General features: G+C 45.4%; 2 protein-coding genes across 2 annotated transcripts in view; both read left to right on the plus strand.

Annotated features, from left to right (window-relative positions):
* Positions 1-12,347, plus strand: part of LOC136843440 (uncharacterized) — a 109,950-nt gene that overhangs the window by 28,613 nt on the left and 68,990 nt on the right. The window lies entirely within an intron of this gene.
* The window catches only part of LOC136849275 (uncharacterized), a 44,650-nt gene that overhangs the window by 10,570 nt on the left and 21,733 nt on the right, over positions 1-12,347 (plus strand). The window contains exons 2-3 of the mRNA XM_067122575.1: positions 5,705-5,853; positions 6,072-6,230. Of these exons, the coding sequence (XP_066978676.1) occupies positions 5,705-5,853; positions 6,072-6,230 (308 nt within the window). The remainder of the gene's footprint in view (positions 1-5,704; positions 5,854-6,071; positions 6,231-12,347) is intronic.

A 12,347-nucleotide genomic window follows, 5' to 3' on the forward strand; every position in this document is an offset into this window, starting at 1 on the left:
TGACCTGAGGTCAATTATTCTCTATGCAAAACAGGACAGGTACATACAGATAACGTGACAAAAATAAAATTAATAAATTAGGCACAAAAATGCTCTGACACATACACAACACATAAGGGCACAAATGAGTAGGTAATAAATGCATAATTACATAATAAAAATATAGCTAGGTACTGCGACCTAGGGTCAGAAGAAAAAGGAACCGTAGAAAACAGGAGGTTCTTCAAAGAAAACCCGTTGAGAGGGGACTTTACAAGTCTAGCAAGAGAAACACACCAGTAAGTCACTGTTTGTAGCATCTAGCATTACACATGTAGTAATATGGCAGCGAAAAGAAGCCAAGAAGAAGGATCTTAGTCTAGCCAAGCAGTGGGTGAGAGCCAAACTAATGGGGAACGTGGCTGGAGAAGTGTGGAACCTCTAGTGCTAGAGGCTTATTGTACCTAAGTAATATAGTTGGACCATAGTCCATTGATGATGGTCATCTTGGAACTAAGAAGAATGTTGACTGTACGATTATAACCGACAGTTGACATTGCCAAGGAGTTCTTGAAGACATCACCAGACTGCATCAAAATACCATAAGGAAAGATGCCATTAATGGAGGAGCTATAAGGTGAGTAGCAATCGACCTGGTTGGACGTATATTGACAGTGTCAGAGATGGCAACATGTGCATCCTGATGGTGGTGGACTTTGCTGCAAGATACCCAAAGGCAGAGGCACTCCTAAAAAAAAAAAAAAAAAAAAAAATGGCATTTTCAGCAGGGTAGGATTTCCCAAGGAAATGATCAGCAACTGAGAATCCAGTTTACCCATAAAACGGATTATGTGAAAGGAAGAACAGCATTCTAAAATCTAAGTTGAAGAATATGCACTTGAGGACACTAACGGAGTGGGCTCTGTTCCCACCAGCCATGTTGTTCACATATCAAGAAGTATCACTGTTCAGCACTGGATTTTTACTGTCTGGGGTACTGTTTGGAAGGACCATGAAAGGACTGATGCCAGTTCTTAAGGAATTATGGACCAGAGACTATGAGGATGAAGACAATGAGAGAGTTTCTCTTTGTGGCAGAGGGAATCCTGAAGCATATCTATGACAAGAGTGCCAGAGATCATTAGTTCAAGGTAGGACAGAAATTTTTAGTATAATTGCTGACAGATGCAAACAAGGAAATGGATAATAAAGGTTGATGTTGGTGGGAAACTGAAGCATCCTGTTTACCTACAATGAGAGGGAAGCGAATGAAGCAGCAGCAACCATTGTTAAAGAGGAGATACGACTGAATGTGACCATTATTAAGGAAGAAGCTGATTAGGACCAGGCACCTTTAAATGAGGGCTGGTTATAATTTGAATCACACAAGGAAGAGAAGATGTACCAAGATGACAACATTAGCAATGGCCTAAGCAAGCAGTAGAAGGAAATATTGCATTGCTGGAAGAAAATGAAAACATTAACCAGCAATCCAGGAAAGACTTTGATGGGAGAACACTGTACTGAAATGACAACAGATCAGCCAGTCAGAGCAAAAATAAATCCTTTACCATATACTACTAGGAACTGATTCAGGAAGAAGTTGAGGAGACGCTAGAAGAGGGGTTCATTAAGGGTCAATTCTACATACTGTTTGCCAGTAGTGATGGTAAGGAAAAAGGATGGATCAGACATAGTCTATGTGGATTACCATCAACGAAACCCATAACCAAGTTTGACAGTGAACTGATGGAAGATCCCAAGGCTATGATGATGATGGTTGTGAAAACAAATTTTTCTCCAAGTTGGACTTGAGTAAGGGATATTCGCAGATCCTGATGGAAGAAGCATCAAATGAGAAGTCAGCTTTCACAGAATCAGGTGGATGTTGCTAGTTCAAGAGGATGCTCTTTGGGTAGATGAACTCTGCAGCAATTTTCAATAGTGTGGTGGGGAAGATCCTAGGTGGTGCTAATAAAAATGGTTTTTTTATGGATGCTGTGGTAGCTCATACAGCATCACGAACAGAACACATCGAGAGGCCCAAATCTTATTCCGGAGGATAAGAGAAGTAAGATGACTCACCGACCTTCCAAGTTCACATTCATTATAGTGAAGTAGAATTCCTGGGACACAAGGCCACTTGTGAAAGGTTAGCCATGAATGAAGCCAGACTGATGAAGACCCAGGATGCATCACTAATAGAGACAAGGCACAAGTACGGTCATTCCTTTGATTGTCAGGAAGTTTGTGAACAACTGCACAAATCTTGCAGTAGGCCTACCTTTGACCAACCCAGTGAAGAAGGGACGACCAAACAAAGTGGAATGCATAAAATTTCATCAGAAAGCATTTGAAGGATTGAAGCAAGCATTAAGAAATGTATTGATACTATGAATAACCCTTCTTCAATAGGATTTCATTGTTAGGACTGATGTATCAAATGAAGGACTGGGAGGCATACTTCCACAAGAGTTTACTGATGGCATACGTCCAATTGTTTATGCAAGCAAGAAACTCGAGAAGAATGAGTGCAACTACTAAACAAATGCAAAGGAATTCTTAGAAATGATATTAGTAGTTAAGAGACTCCTGTTTTTCTGTGGAGTGTATTTCATGTCACAAAGAGACCACAAACCACTTGCCTACATCCAAAGATGTAAGACTGAAAATTCAGGGATCATGAGGTAGGCCATGGCACTCCAGAGTTACAAGTTCCGGGAGAGCTCAGTGTTAGTGTCAATTACCTCGGCAGATTAGATTAACAAAAAAAATGATGAGATGATTATCCTTAAGTGGGGGTGTGTTGTCACTATATGGATGATGTTAAGGTGATTTTTATCATTTATTTAGTTCTCGCAGTGTCATTTCCTGTTAGTTTTAGAGAACTTTATTTAAATATGTTAAAATTTTATTTAAATATGTTAAATATGTTAAACACGTTAATCTTTTATAACTAGTAATTACTGAGGATATAATTATTTAGCCAGTGAAGTTCAAGAAATTTTGACTGCGTTTAAAGGCATGTCAGTTATGATTTTTCTTAGAAATTTTATTTATTTGCTTGTGAGATTTCCAGGTTGACAGGGTTCACCAAGGTTATACAGTGTCGTAATTTTTGTGGGAGTATGCACCAAAACTTTTAAGAGCTGGTTATAATAACATGAGTAGTAGCCTGTGGCTGGCAAACCTAGACAATACAAGGCAAGAAAAGAACGGCAGGACAAGTGAAGCCAAAGCATTCAGACAGGGGAAAAAAAGAGAATACATTGCTTTCATTTTAACATAAATACTTCTGTATTTAGCTCTTTGAGAGAATCAGATAATAGGACAATTTCCTGACTTCCAGTAGTACGAGATTATTCGGACAAAAGCCTTCATTACCTATGTCATAAAATGTATTGTGTGTGGTTTGTTAGGCCAGTGGCCAATGGCTTCCTACTTGGTGTAATTGAAACATGAAGTAAAAGAAAAAAAATATCAAATCTCCTGAAGCGAATGCTAAAATAAAATCTGTTGAACTGAGAACATTATATTCTTGCTATCTACGTGAGATGACTGGGGATTGGAGACTCGCCTTATTTCTTGTTCTGTCTCTCTCTCGCTCTTTTTGCATATGATTGCCTCTGCCTCCAGCTTTCGATGATGCCGTTGAATGGACTGCATTACCACGTAATAGATATTATATAATTTTAGTCAATTTGGGCAGTCTGGAAATATCTCGAATAAACAGATTATGTAAAACTTCTTAAGAAAATCATTGTCAATCTTTTAAACACAAAGTAATATACCAAATTTCACCAAAATCTTACTAAACAAAGATTTAAAAAAAAATGTATTCATGAAAATAACACATGATATATGAAAGTTTTCAAATGTCCCAGAATATTGAAGATTTCATCTACACTCTCATGTGCAATAGAGAAACAGTGCTAGGGGGAACTATTCAAAAGAAAACTTAACAATACCATAAATCAGTCTTTGACAACACATCCCCACTTAAGAAAAATTATCCCGTGATTTTTTTTTTTTTTTTTTTGCATTTGCCTGCTTAGGCAGTCTGTGCCAACACTGAGCTTTCATGGAATGTAGCTCTGTAGTGCTATGGACCACCCCAAATCCTTGGACACTCAATCTTGCACCATTGGATGTATTGCAAGTGGCTTGTGGCCTGTCTGTGTAGCAAGAAATCACCCCATTGATGTGCAGATGGAATTTATAGACTACATAAAATGTTATAAATTTAACTAATATTATAAATGTTTTCCACTTGTTATGAAATACTTTGGGTTAGAGTATCATAACATCTATTTTTGGTATAAAAGGTCAGTTTTTTCTGGGCATATATCATTCATTAGGTGAAAAATATCCAATATCTAAGTAACCCTCACTACCATCCACTGACCCTGTAGGTGGACTGTCAGTGCACCGAACATTAAGGTTCTTTGCAGCGTCCTTTCGGCCCCAGCTGCAACCCCTTCATTCCTTTTACTATACCTCCATTCATATTCTTTCTTCCATCCTACTTTCTACCATCTCCAGACAATTGTTTCATAGTGCAGCTGCGAGGGTTTCTCCTGTTACACCTTTGTAACCCTTTACTTAAGTTTCCTTTCAGCGCTAAATGGTCCCATAGGTCCCAGGCGCCTTTGTCCTTAATTCTGTATTCCAACCATCCACAAAATTATCCATCTGGCCTGACCACTCTTTCTCAATGAGCACAAAGAGGCTGGCGGAGAAGAGTTGTAATAAATGTATAAATTCATATGAAGAAAGTGGCAAGTTTTTATTTAGGCTGTGTAATTCCCTGTGCTAAAAAAGCAGGTCAGAGACTTGGCTCTTGTTATAGCAATGAGTCACCAAAAGTAAAGACAGCAGAGGAAGACATTGAAAATTTTCTAGTAATGTTTTAAAAGGATATGATTTATTGAAGTTTAAAAGTCTTATTACATGACTTCTTACCTCTAATTTAACTCTGTTATTTGCGTTACCTTCAAATAGACCTTAATGAAGAGTAATAGATCACCTGTGATTAGTCTAGTAGATGTATAATAAGTTTCCTGTGAAATAATAGATCCAAAAATTTGAAATCTAAGATGTTTTTTTATGTTTTCTGACCAAATAGTGATGATCCACAGGCTTAGCTTGTTTAGGATAGGGGTGCAAAATTTCTAGAAAAGGAGTTTTTAGCAATATTACATGATGTATCATGAGCTGCGAGATGAGACAGAATAATAACTGGCAGCCTGACAAGTGCCTGGTGGTTGTGGAAAATAGATGTTATTGTCTTAACACCTGTTTAATTGATGACCATTTTACCACATGAAGTAAAGGGGATGGAGAAGGCAGGCATATTATCTAGAACTTTCTAATCCCACTAGCGCAGTAATTGTGGTTTTGCAGTTTTGAAAAAAATAATCTGTAGGTTATGTCTCACTTAGGTATTGTCCAGGAACCTCAAGGAGCAGAAGACTTACAAGGTTTACACAAATGGAGTGCCATACTTTGTTCATGTTTATTGCTCTTGCAGTTGTTTCTGACGTTCTAAAAAAAATGCTAGAATTCTTGCATTCAGTTTTTACTGGTCATAGAATATGGGACTTGATATTTTTTACTTCCAAAGTTATGTAATTTTATTGTAATCGGTGATTATTCATTCTCTCAGATATTTAAAAAGAGTCCATAATTTACGGGTAAGTGATCTTAATTAATACGTTTTTATCAGTTTTAGGTAACAATAAAGCAACAGGGCGAGTATGGAGGTTTGCTGTGATGGGGGACCCATTAGTGGACTGGTACGTGGTCCGTGATGCAGACTCTCCCATACTTCAGAGGGAAGTGGATGCTGTCAGGATGTGGCTCTCATCTGGCACTGTCAGTCAGCAGTTTTTTTTCACTCATATTAAAGCTATTGAGAAAATATCCTTGACGATAAATATAATCTGTATCTTGTCATAAAAATTACAGCTGGATAGAAGTTACAGATGGAACAATGTTGAATTATTCTGAGAAAAAATATCTTTTGAACATATTTAATGTCATCTAAATTATGTTTTTTAGCAAGATCTTAAATGACAGGCCAAATTATTTAGTGTTTCCATGTGATGCGAGACCATCCATACCATGGAGTTCCAATGTTGGCCGGAACTTGGGGTGGCTGCGGCATGTGGCATGAAAAAGAAGTCAGATCTATATGGGACACGATTCTGAAGACCGCTCGTTCGGAAACAGGAGACCAGAGAACATTAGCAGTTAGTAAAAGCATGATTTATTTGAACCATAAAAAAGAGTTGTCGGAAATTTTACCTCTGACGCACTAGTTCTAAGTTGAGATGTTATTAGATTTGCGATAGCCCAGCCTGAAGGGAAAAGCCAACAAACATCAAAAGAAGGTCCAGCAAGATTCGATTGGCTTTTTCACAAAACTAAACATTTTAAATTTAACAAGTACAGAATGAACGGACTGTGAGGTCTACAACAAAGTACATAATTCAAAGGTAAGAAAAATTCAAGACATTGACCTAAAAAGGCTACAAGTATATATTTACGTTACATCTGGATCATTAAGCAATACCTTGGATAAACTTTATCTACATCAAGGCGCAGATGACAAAAATACAAAAAGATTACATGAGCACACTATATGAACTGGCTCTTGGCTGAGAAATGCGAGAAGTGTACGAGACTCCTACCTGTGCTCTCTACAGTGGTGCCCCCGATAAAAGACAGCAGAGTGCACCTCTGCATGGTCCCTCGACACCTCGTATTGCTATTCAAATTATTTACACTGGATATTTTGTTCAAATTCAATCTTACTTTGCTAAAAGGTGAGTTCTATTAATACACGTGATACTAGTTATATAAACAATCTCGATATAAAAAATTTTTCTTGGGTATTTTCACAAAAAGGGGAACCACTCTTGGCCTCCTTGCTACTCCCCCTTGCTTATCCTGAATGTTGTTAAGGATTGTTGGAAAAAACAGCTCCAATTTTTTTCATGACATTCTCCACACCAGAAATTCTGGCCGAACAGGACAGCAATAGGAAGTTTAGGCAGTTGAGGCTGAAAGGGTCTGAGCTCTGCCGTGGCCTGCGCTCCACTGCAGTGCTTCAGTGGAAGGCAGCTCACGACTTGAGATCCACTACTCAAACATGAGAGTAATCACTCTCAGAAAACTTACTGACACCTGATTCGTATTGTATACAAAGGTGTTCATAACATTACACATAACATGTACATATATACAAATATACCTGTGCGCCGCTAGTGTCGGCAGCATGAGGACTACGATACTGACAATGTTCATTTCTATTCACTTCCTGACTCTCTTCAAATCCTCTCTACATTTGTCTTATGCTCCACTAAGTCTTATCTTTGGGTTTACATTACACTTCATTATCCCTAACCCATTCCTGCATTCTAAGTCTTTGGGCTATCTCTGCCCTTCAGTCTCGTTTGCTCACTTCTTATAGAGTCTAACTGTTCAGTATGATCAGTATATTGTTCTGTCTCACCCTGTATAAGTTCATCTTTCACTCAAGAACCAACACTTTTTCTTCGCTCACTTTCCACACTCCGTTTGGTGTCTACATTCCAATTCACTTCTTCGATTAGTTCATCAGCGGTCTCTCTGTCACTTTTTTCATCCTCATTGTTGTCATACACATTTGTAAAGTCCCCGCTCAATGGGTTTTCTGTAGTGAACCTCCCGTTGAACCTCCCGTTTTCTACGGTGCCTTTCCAATGAACTTAGGTCACGCTAAATAGCCATATTTTATCTATGTAAAATTGTATCTGTTACTTATTCATTTATGCCTGTTTCATTGTACATGTGTCAGAACATTATTGTGTCCATTCATGTAATTTTATTTTTACATGTTATTTGTATTTACCTGTCCTGTTTCGCATTAAGAACAATTGACCTCGGGTCAACTGTATCCTATTGCATGTCTTCGTATGACGTCTGCACGTCGCTTTATAAGTGGCCTGCTCTCTCAATAAAATAGCAGTACATGTCCTCCTGCTCTCTTCTTTAGCACCTCTCACAGTGGTGACCCCGGAGTGGTTCCCGGAGCCATTAGCGGACCCATACGGCGACCTAGTTTTGGCTCCATGAACTACCCCATGCCCGTAACGGACTAAACATGGCGCTTTAACAGAGTGTTCGGGCGTACCGACTCTTGTTGGCAGATCACCGGTGTCATTAGTGAACCCACATGGCGCACCCAAAGAGTGTAATTGAAGCGAGTGTAACCCACTCCAAGTGAGAGTGCAGAATCGAGTATGGATGCGGACATTCCCTCCCACATACAAATAACCTTGAACTTTGCGGACTCTGATGTCTCCCTCGTGCAAAACCCGCTCAGGCCCTCCCCCACGCCGAGGCTCGCGTGCTCCTCCACAACGGTACCCGCTCCTCACGTGCTGCCCATCCTGATGGACCAAGCCAGGTCCGCCCTCGCCATAAAGCTGCCTCCCTTCTTGCACAGCAACCCGTCATCATGGCTCTACAGGGTCGAGGGGCAGTTCAGGCTGGCGAGACTTTCCGATGAAGTGTTGCAGGCAGATGCCGTGATAAACGCCCTCCTGGAAGAAGTCTACAGGAAGATTGCCCCATTGGTGTCTGCCGCCGGTCCCGCCACCTACCAAAAGCTGAAGACCTCTCTCATCGAGACCTGCTCCCTGCCCATCTCCGAGAGGGCTGCCCGCGCCCTTGACCTCACCAACAACCCCCACCACGACCAGAACCTCCGGGAGACATGGAATGTGATCCAGGACCTCCTCATTCTACCTGGGACGGACGGCAGTGGCAGGCAGTCGGAGATAAGCCTGTTGAGGGAGATCTTCCTCCATCAGCTCCTCCCAGAGGTTCGGACCCAGATCCTCAAGCCTTATACCCTGCCGCTCGACGACCTGATCAGGATGGCACAGCAGCTAACGGACTCCACGAGGGCAGCGAAGCGAGCATCCACACCCTCACACCCCATCAGTTCCCTCCAGCTGGAGGAGGACATGGAGGAGGAGATAAGCGCCATCACACAGGCGACCAACCCATCATCAGAGGAAGCAACCACCGGGGCCGTACTACTACCACCAGCAGTACGGCAAATACACCCGGAACTGCCAACCCTCCTGCTCTTTCGCCTATCCAAAAAATGGAGGAGGTGGCAGCCAACAGCACAAGCCACCATGGCAGCAGAGGAACCCAGGAGCCCAGAACCAGTAGGTTTTTATGTCCGCCACACCATCTCCGGTAGAATGATGCTGGTCGACACTGGGGCAGTACGATCAGTCTTCCGCCATCTAGAGAGGATGCGCAAACGCCCGCCGGACCTGGCTGCCTCCTAATGAACGGGTCCCCATCCTCTCCTATGTCACCCAGCTCCTGTCGCCTCCATCCTTGGCTGGAGGTACAACTGGAAATTCATAGTCACGGACGTGAGGACGCCACTCCTGGGCGCGGATTTCTTTGCCCACTTTGGCCTGGCAGTCAACGTCAGTCACAAGCGCCTGTTGGACACCAACTCCTGCCAGTCCTTCCCTCTGGCGACGGGACCCAGCACGCCCGCTATCTGCTCCGTTGCCCCGCACCAGTACGCCCAGCTGCTGAAGGAGTTCCCCGATGTCTTCAAGCATGAACTGTGTCAGGTGCCTGGGGCCCCTGCCAAACACAGAATCTACCACCACATTAAAACAAAGGGCCCCCAAATGCAGGCAAAGTTTCGGAGGCTCCCTCCTCGGTGACTTCAGGAGGCTAAAGACGCTTTCGCCGAGATGGAGTGTATGGGCATATGCAGGAAGGCCTCCAGCCTGTGGGCCTAGCCCCTCCACATGGTGCAGAAACCAGATGGCTCCTGGAGATCCTGCGGCGACTACAGTCAGCTCAACCTCGCAATGGAACCAGATCACTACCCCCTTCCAAACATGCAAGATCTCACGGCTTCCTTTCACGGGGCCAAAATATTTTCTAAATTAGATTTCTTGAAGTCCTACTTTCAGGTACCAGTAGCTCCAGAGGACATCCCCAAAACCGCCATCATCACGCCCTTTGGATCCTACGTCTTTGCCTTCTTGACCTTCGGCCTGAGAAATGCAGGGGCAACCTTGCAGAGACTGATGGACAGCATCCTAGGGGACCTAAACTTCTGTGTCTGTTATGTAGATGACATTCTGATTTTCCAGATCCCACAAAGAACACCTGCACACATCTGGAAGGTTCTGCAGCGCCTGCAGGAGAATGGCCTCGTCATCAGGTTCGATAAGTGCACCTTCGGCATTGAAAAAGTCGACTTCCTGGGCCACGAGATATCCCCGGGGGGCGTCCATCCACTCGCATTGAAGGTAGCAGCCGTTTGCCAGGTTTCCCCTACCTCCGTCAAGGCCATACAGGAATTCCTCGGGATGGTCAACTACTACAGGAGGTTCGTTCCCGGGATCGCGCACACCATGGCCCCCTTGACCGAGATCCTGAAGGGGCCATCCGAAGACCTTAGTGTGGGGCCTGACCAGCGGGCCCACTCCTGATGAAGGCCGCCCCCTCCCGAGGCAACGCGCCAGCCCCCAGGAGACTCAACACCCCCTCCAGCTGACAGCGGACGGCATCGCCTGTGGGGGCCGTCCTGGGCAGGTCATCGCTGGAGCCCCCAGCCTATCGCCTTCTTCAGCAGGAAGTTCAGCCCCGCAGAGTCCCGCTACAGCACCTTCGACAGGGAACTCTGCGTAGTGTATCGGGCGGTGCGTCAGCATGCCCTTCATGATCTGGATGGACCACCAGCCGCTGGTCCACGCCTTCACCAGGGAATGCATGGTCTTCCAGGCAGCAGCGGCATCTGCGACCATCACGGGTTCACCTGCACAATCAAGTACCTCCCCTGCAGGAAGAACACTGGCTGACGCCCCTCGAGGATTGAGCTCAACGCGGTGCAGCACGGGATCGATTATGAGGACCTTGCCCGGGGTAGACCACTGACCCAGAGGTTCCAGCCTACCCGCACGCCATCGTCGGCTCAGGTGGAAGGACGTGCCCCTCGCTCCTGGAGGCCATCACTGCTGTGTGACATAGCACCGGCCACCCCGCCCTCTGGTACCTGCCTCCCACCGCCGTCTGGTTTTCTACGTCATCCACGGACTGTCCCACCCTCCGGCAGGACGACGGCCAAGCTGCTGGCAGAGAAGTTCGTCTGGCACAGTATGTGGAAGAACACGACGGCCTGGGTGAGACAGTGCATCCAGTGCCAGACCAGCAAAGTAAGGACCGAGTCGGGGTGGGCAAGTTTCCCCAGCCGGGGGACGGTCGGACACATCCATGTCGACGTGGTAGTCCCCCCTTCCCCATCAGGCAGGGCCAGGTATCTCCTGGCGATCGCCCGACCGCTCCACCAGGTGGCCTGAGCGGCAGCCCATGCAAAGAAGCCACCACCAGCACATGCGCTGAGGCCCTTCTTTCCAGCTGGATCAGCCGGTTCAGTGTCTTGGACCACATAACAACCGACAGAGGTCCAGCCTTCCTGTCTGAGCTGTGGACTGCCGTAGCAGACCTGCTGGGGACCTCTCACCACAGCACCACCGCCTACAACCCGGCGGCCAATGGATTAGTAGAAAGATTCCACAGGTCCCAGAAGGCGTCCCTCGTGGCCCGCTGCACCGCCGAGGATTGGAAGTACCAGCTGCCTTGGGTCCTCCTCAGGCTGAGGACCGTCCCCAGAGCCAGCGGCGACCCGTCCACAACAGAGAATATCTGGGGGCCTCTCGTAGTCCCAGGCGAGCTCATCATGGGGATTGCCACAGCCTGATGATCCAGAGGCTCCGTGACATGGTCAGTTTGCCCCCTGCCAACAGACATACCCGACAGGGCGTCACCTTTCATGCCTCGGCCTGTTCTCCACCACCCACGTCCCGTCAGGAGCGATGCCATCCGCCGCCCTTAACCAGGCCTACAGGGCCTTCCGTGCTGGAGGAACATTAAAGCAGCCCATTTGGCCATACATGGAAAAGACAACTGGGTGTCTATCGACCGACTCAAGCCTGCCCTGTTGGAGGAGGGCGTCGACAATCAGCGCCCTCCGTAGGACCCGTCGCCCCTGCAGCACAGCCCAGCCCAAAGGAAGTCATGCGGCTACCCCGGAAGGCCCCAAACCCGGATAGCGCCACAGCCAACCGCTCCCGCTCACTGAGCTGACCGGGAGCGGCACTCTCCAGCACCAGCAGATATCTACTTTAATCAGACGTTACCTACGTCTTGGGGGCGGGGGGCAAGTATTGTAAAGTCCCCGTTCAACGGGTTTTCTATAGTGAACCTCCCGTTTTCTACGGTGCCTTTCCCATGAACTTAGGTCATGCTAAATAGCCATATTTTATCAATGTAAA

The sequence above is a fragment of the Macrobrachium rosenbergii genome, chromosome 2, assembly GCF_040412425.1.
Source record: "Macrobrachium rosenbergii isolate ZJJX-2024 chromosome 2, ASM4041242v1, whole genome shotgun sequence".
NCBI classification, from domain to species: Eukaryota; Metazoa; Arthropoda; class Malacostraca; order Decapoda; family Palaemonidae; genus Macrobrachium; species Macrobrachium rosenbergii.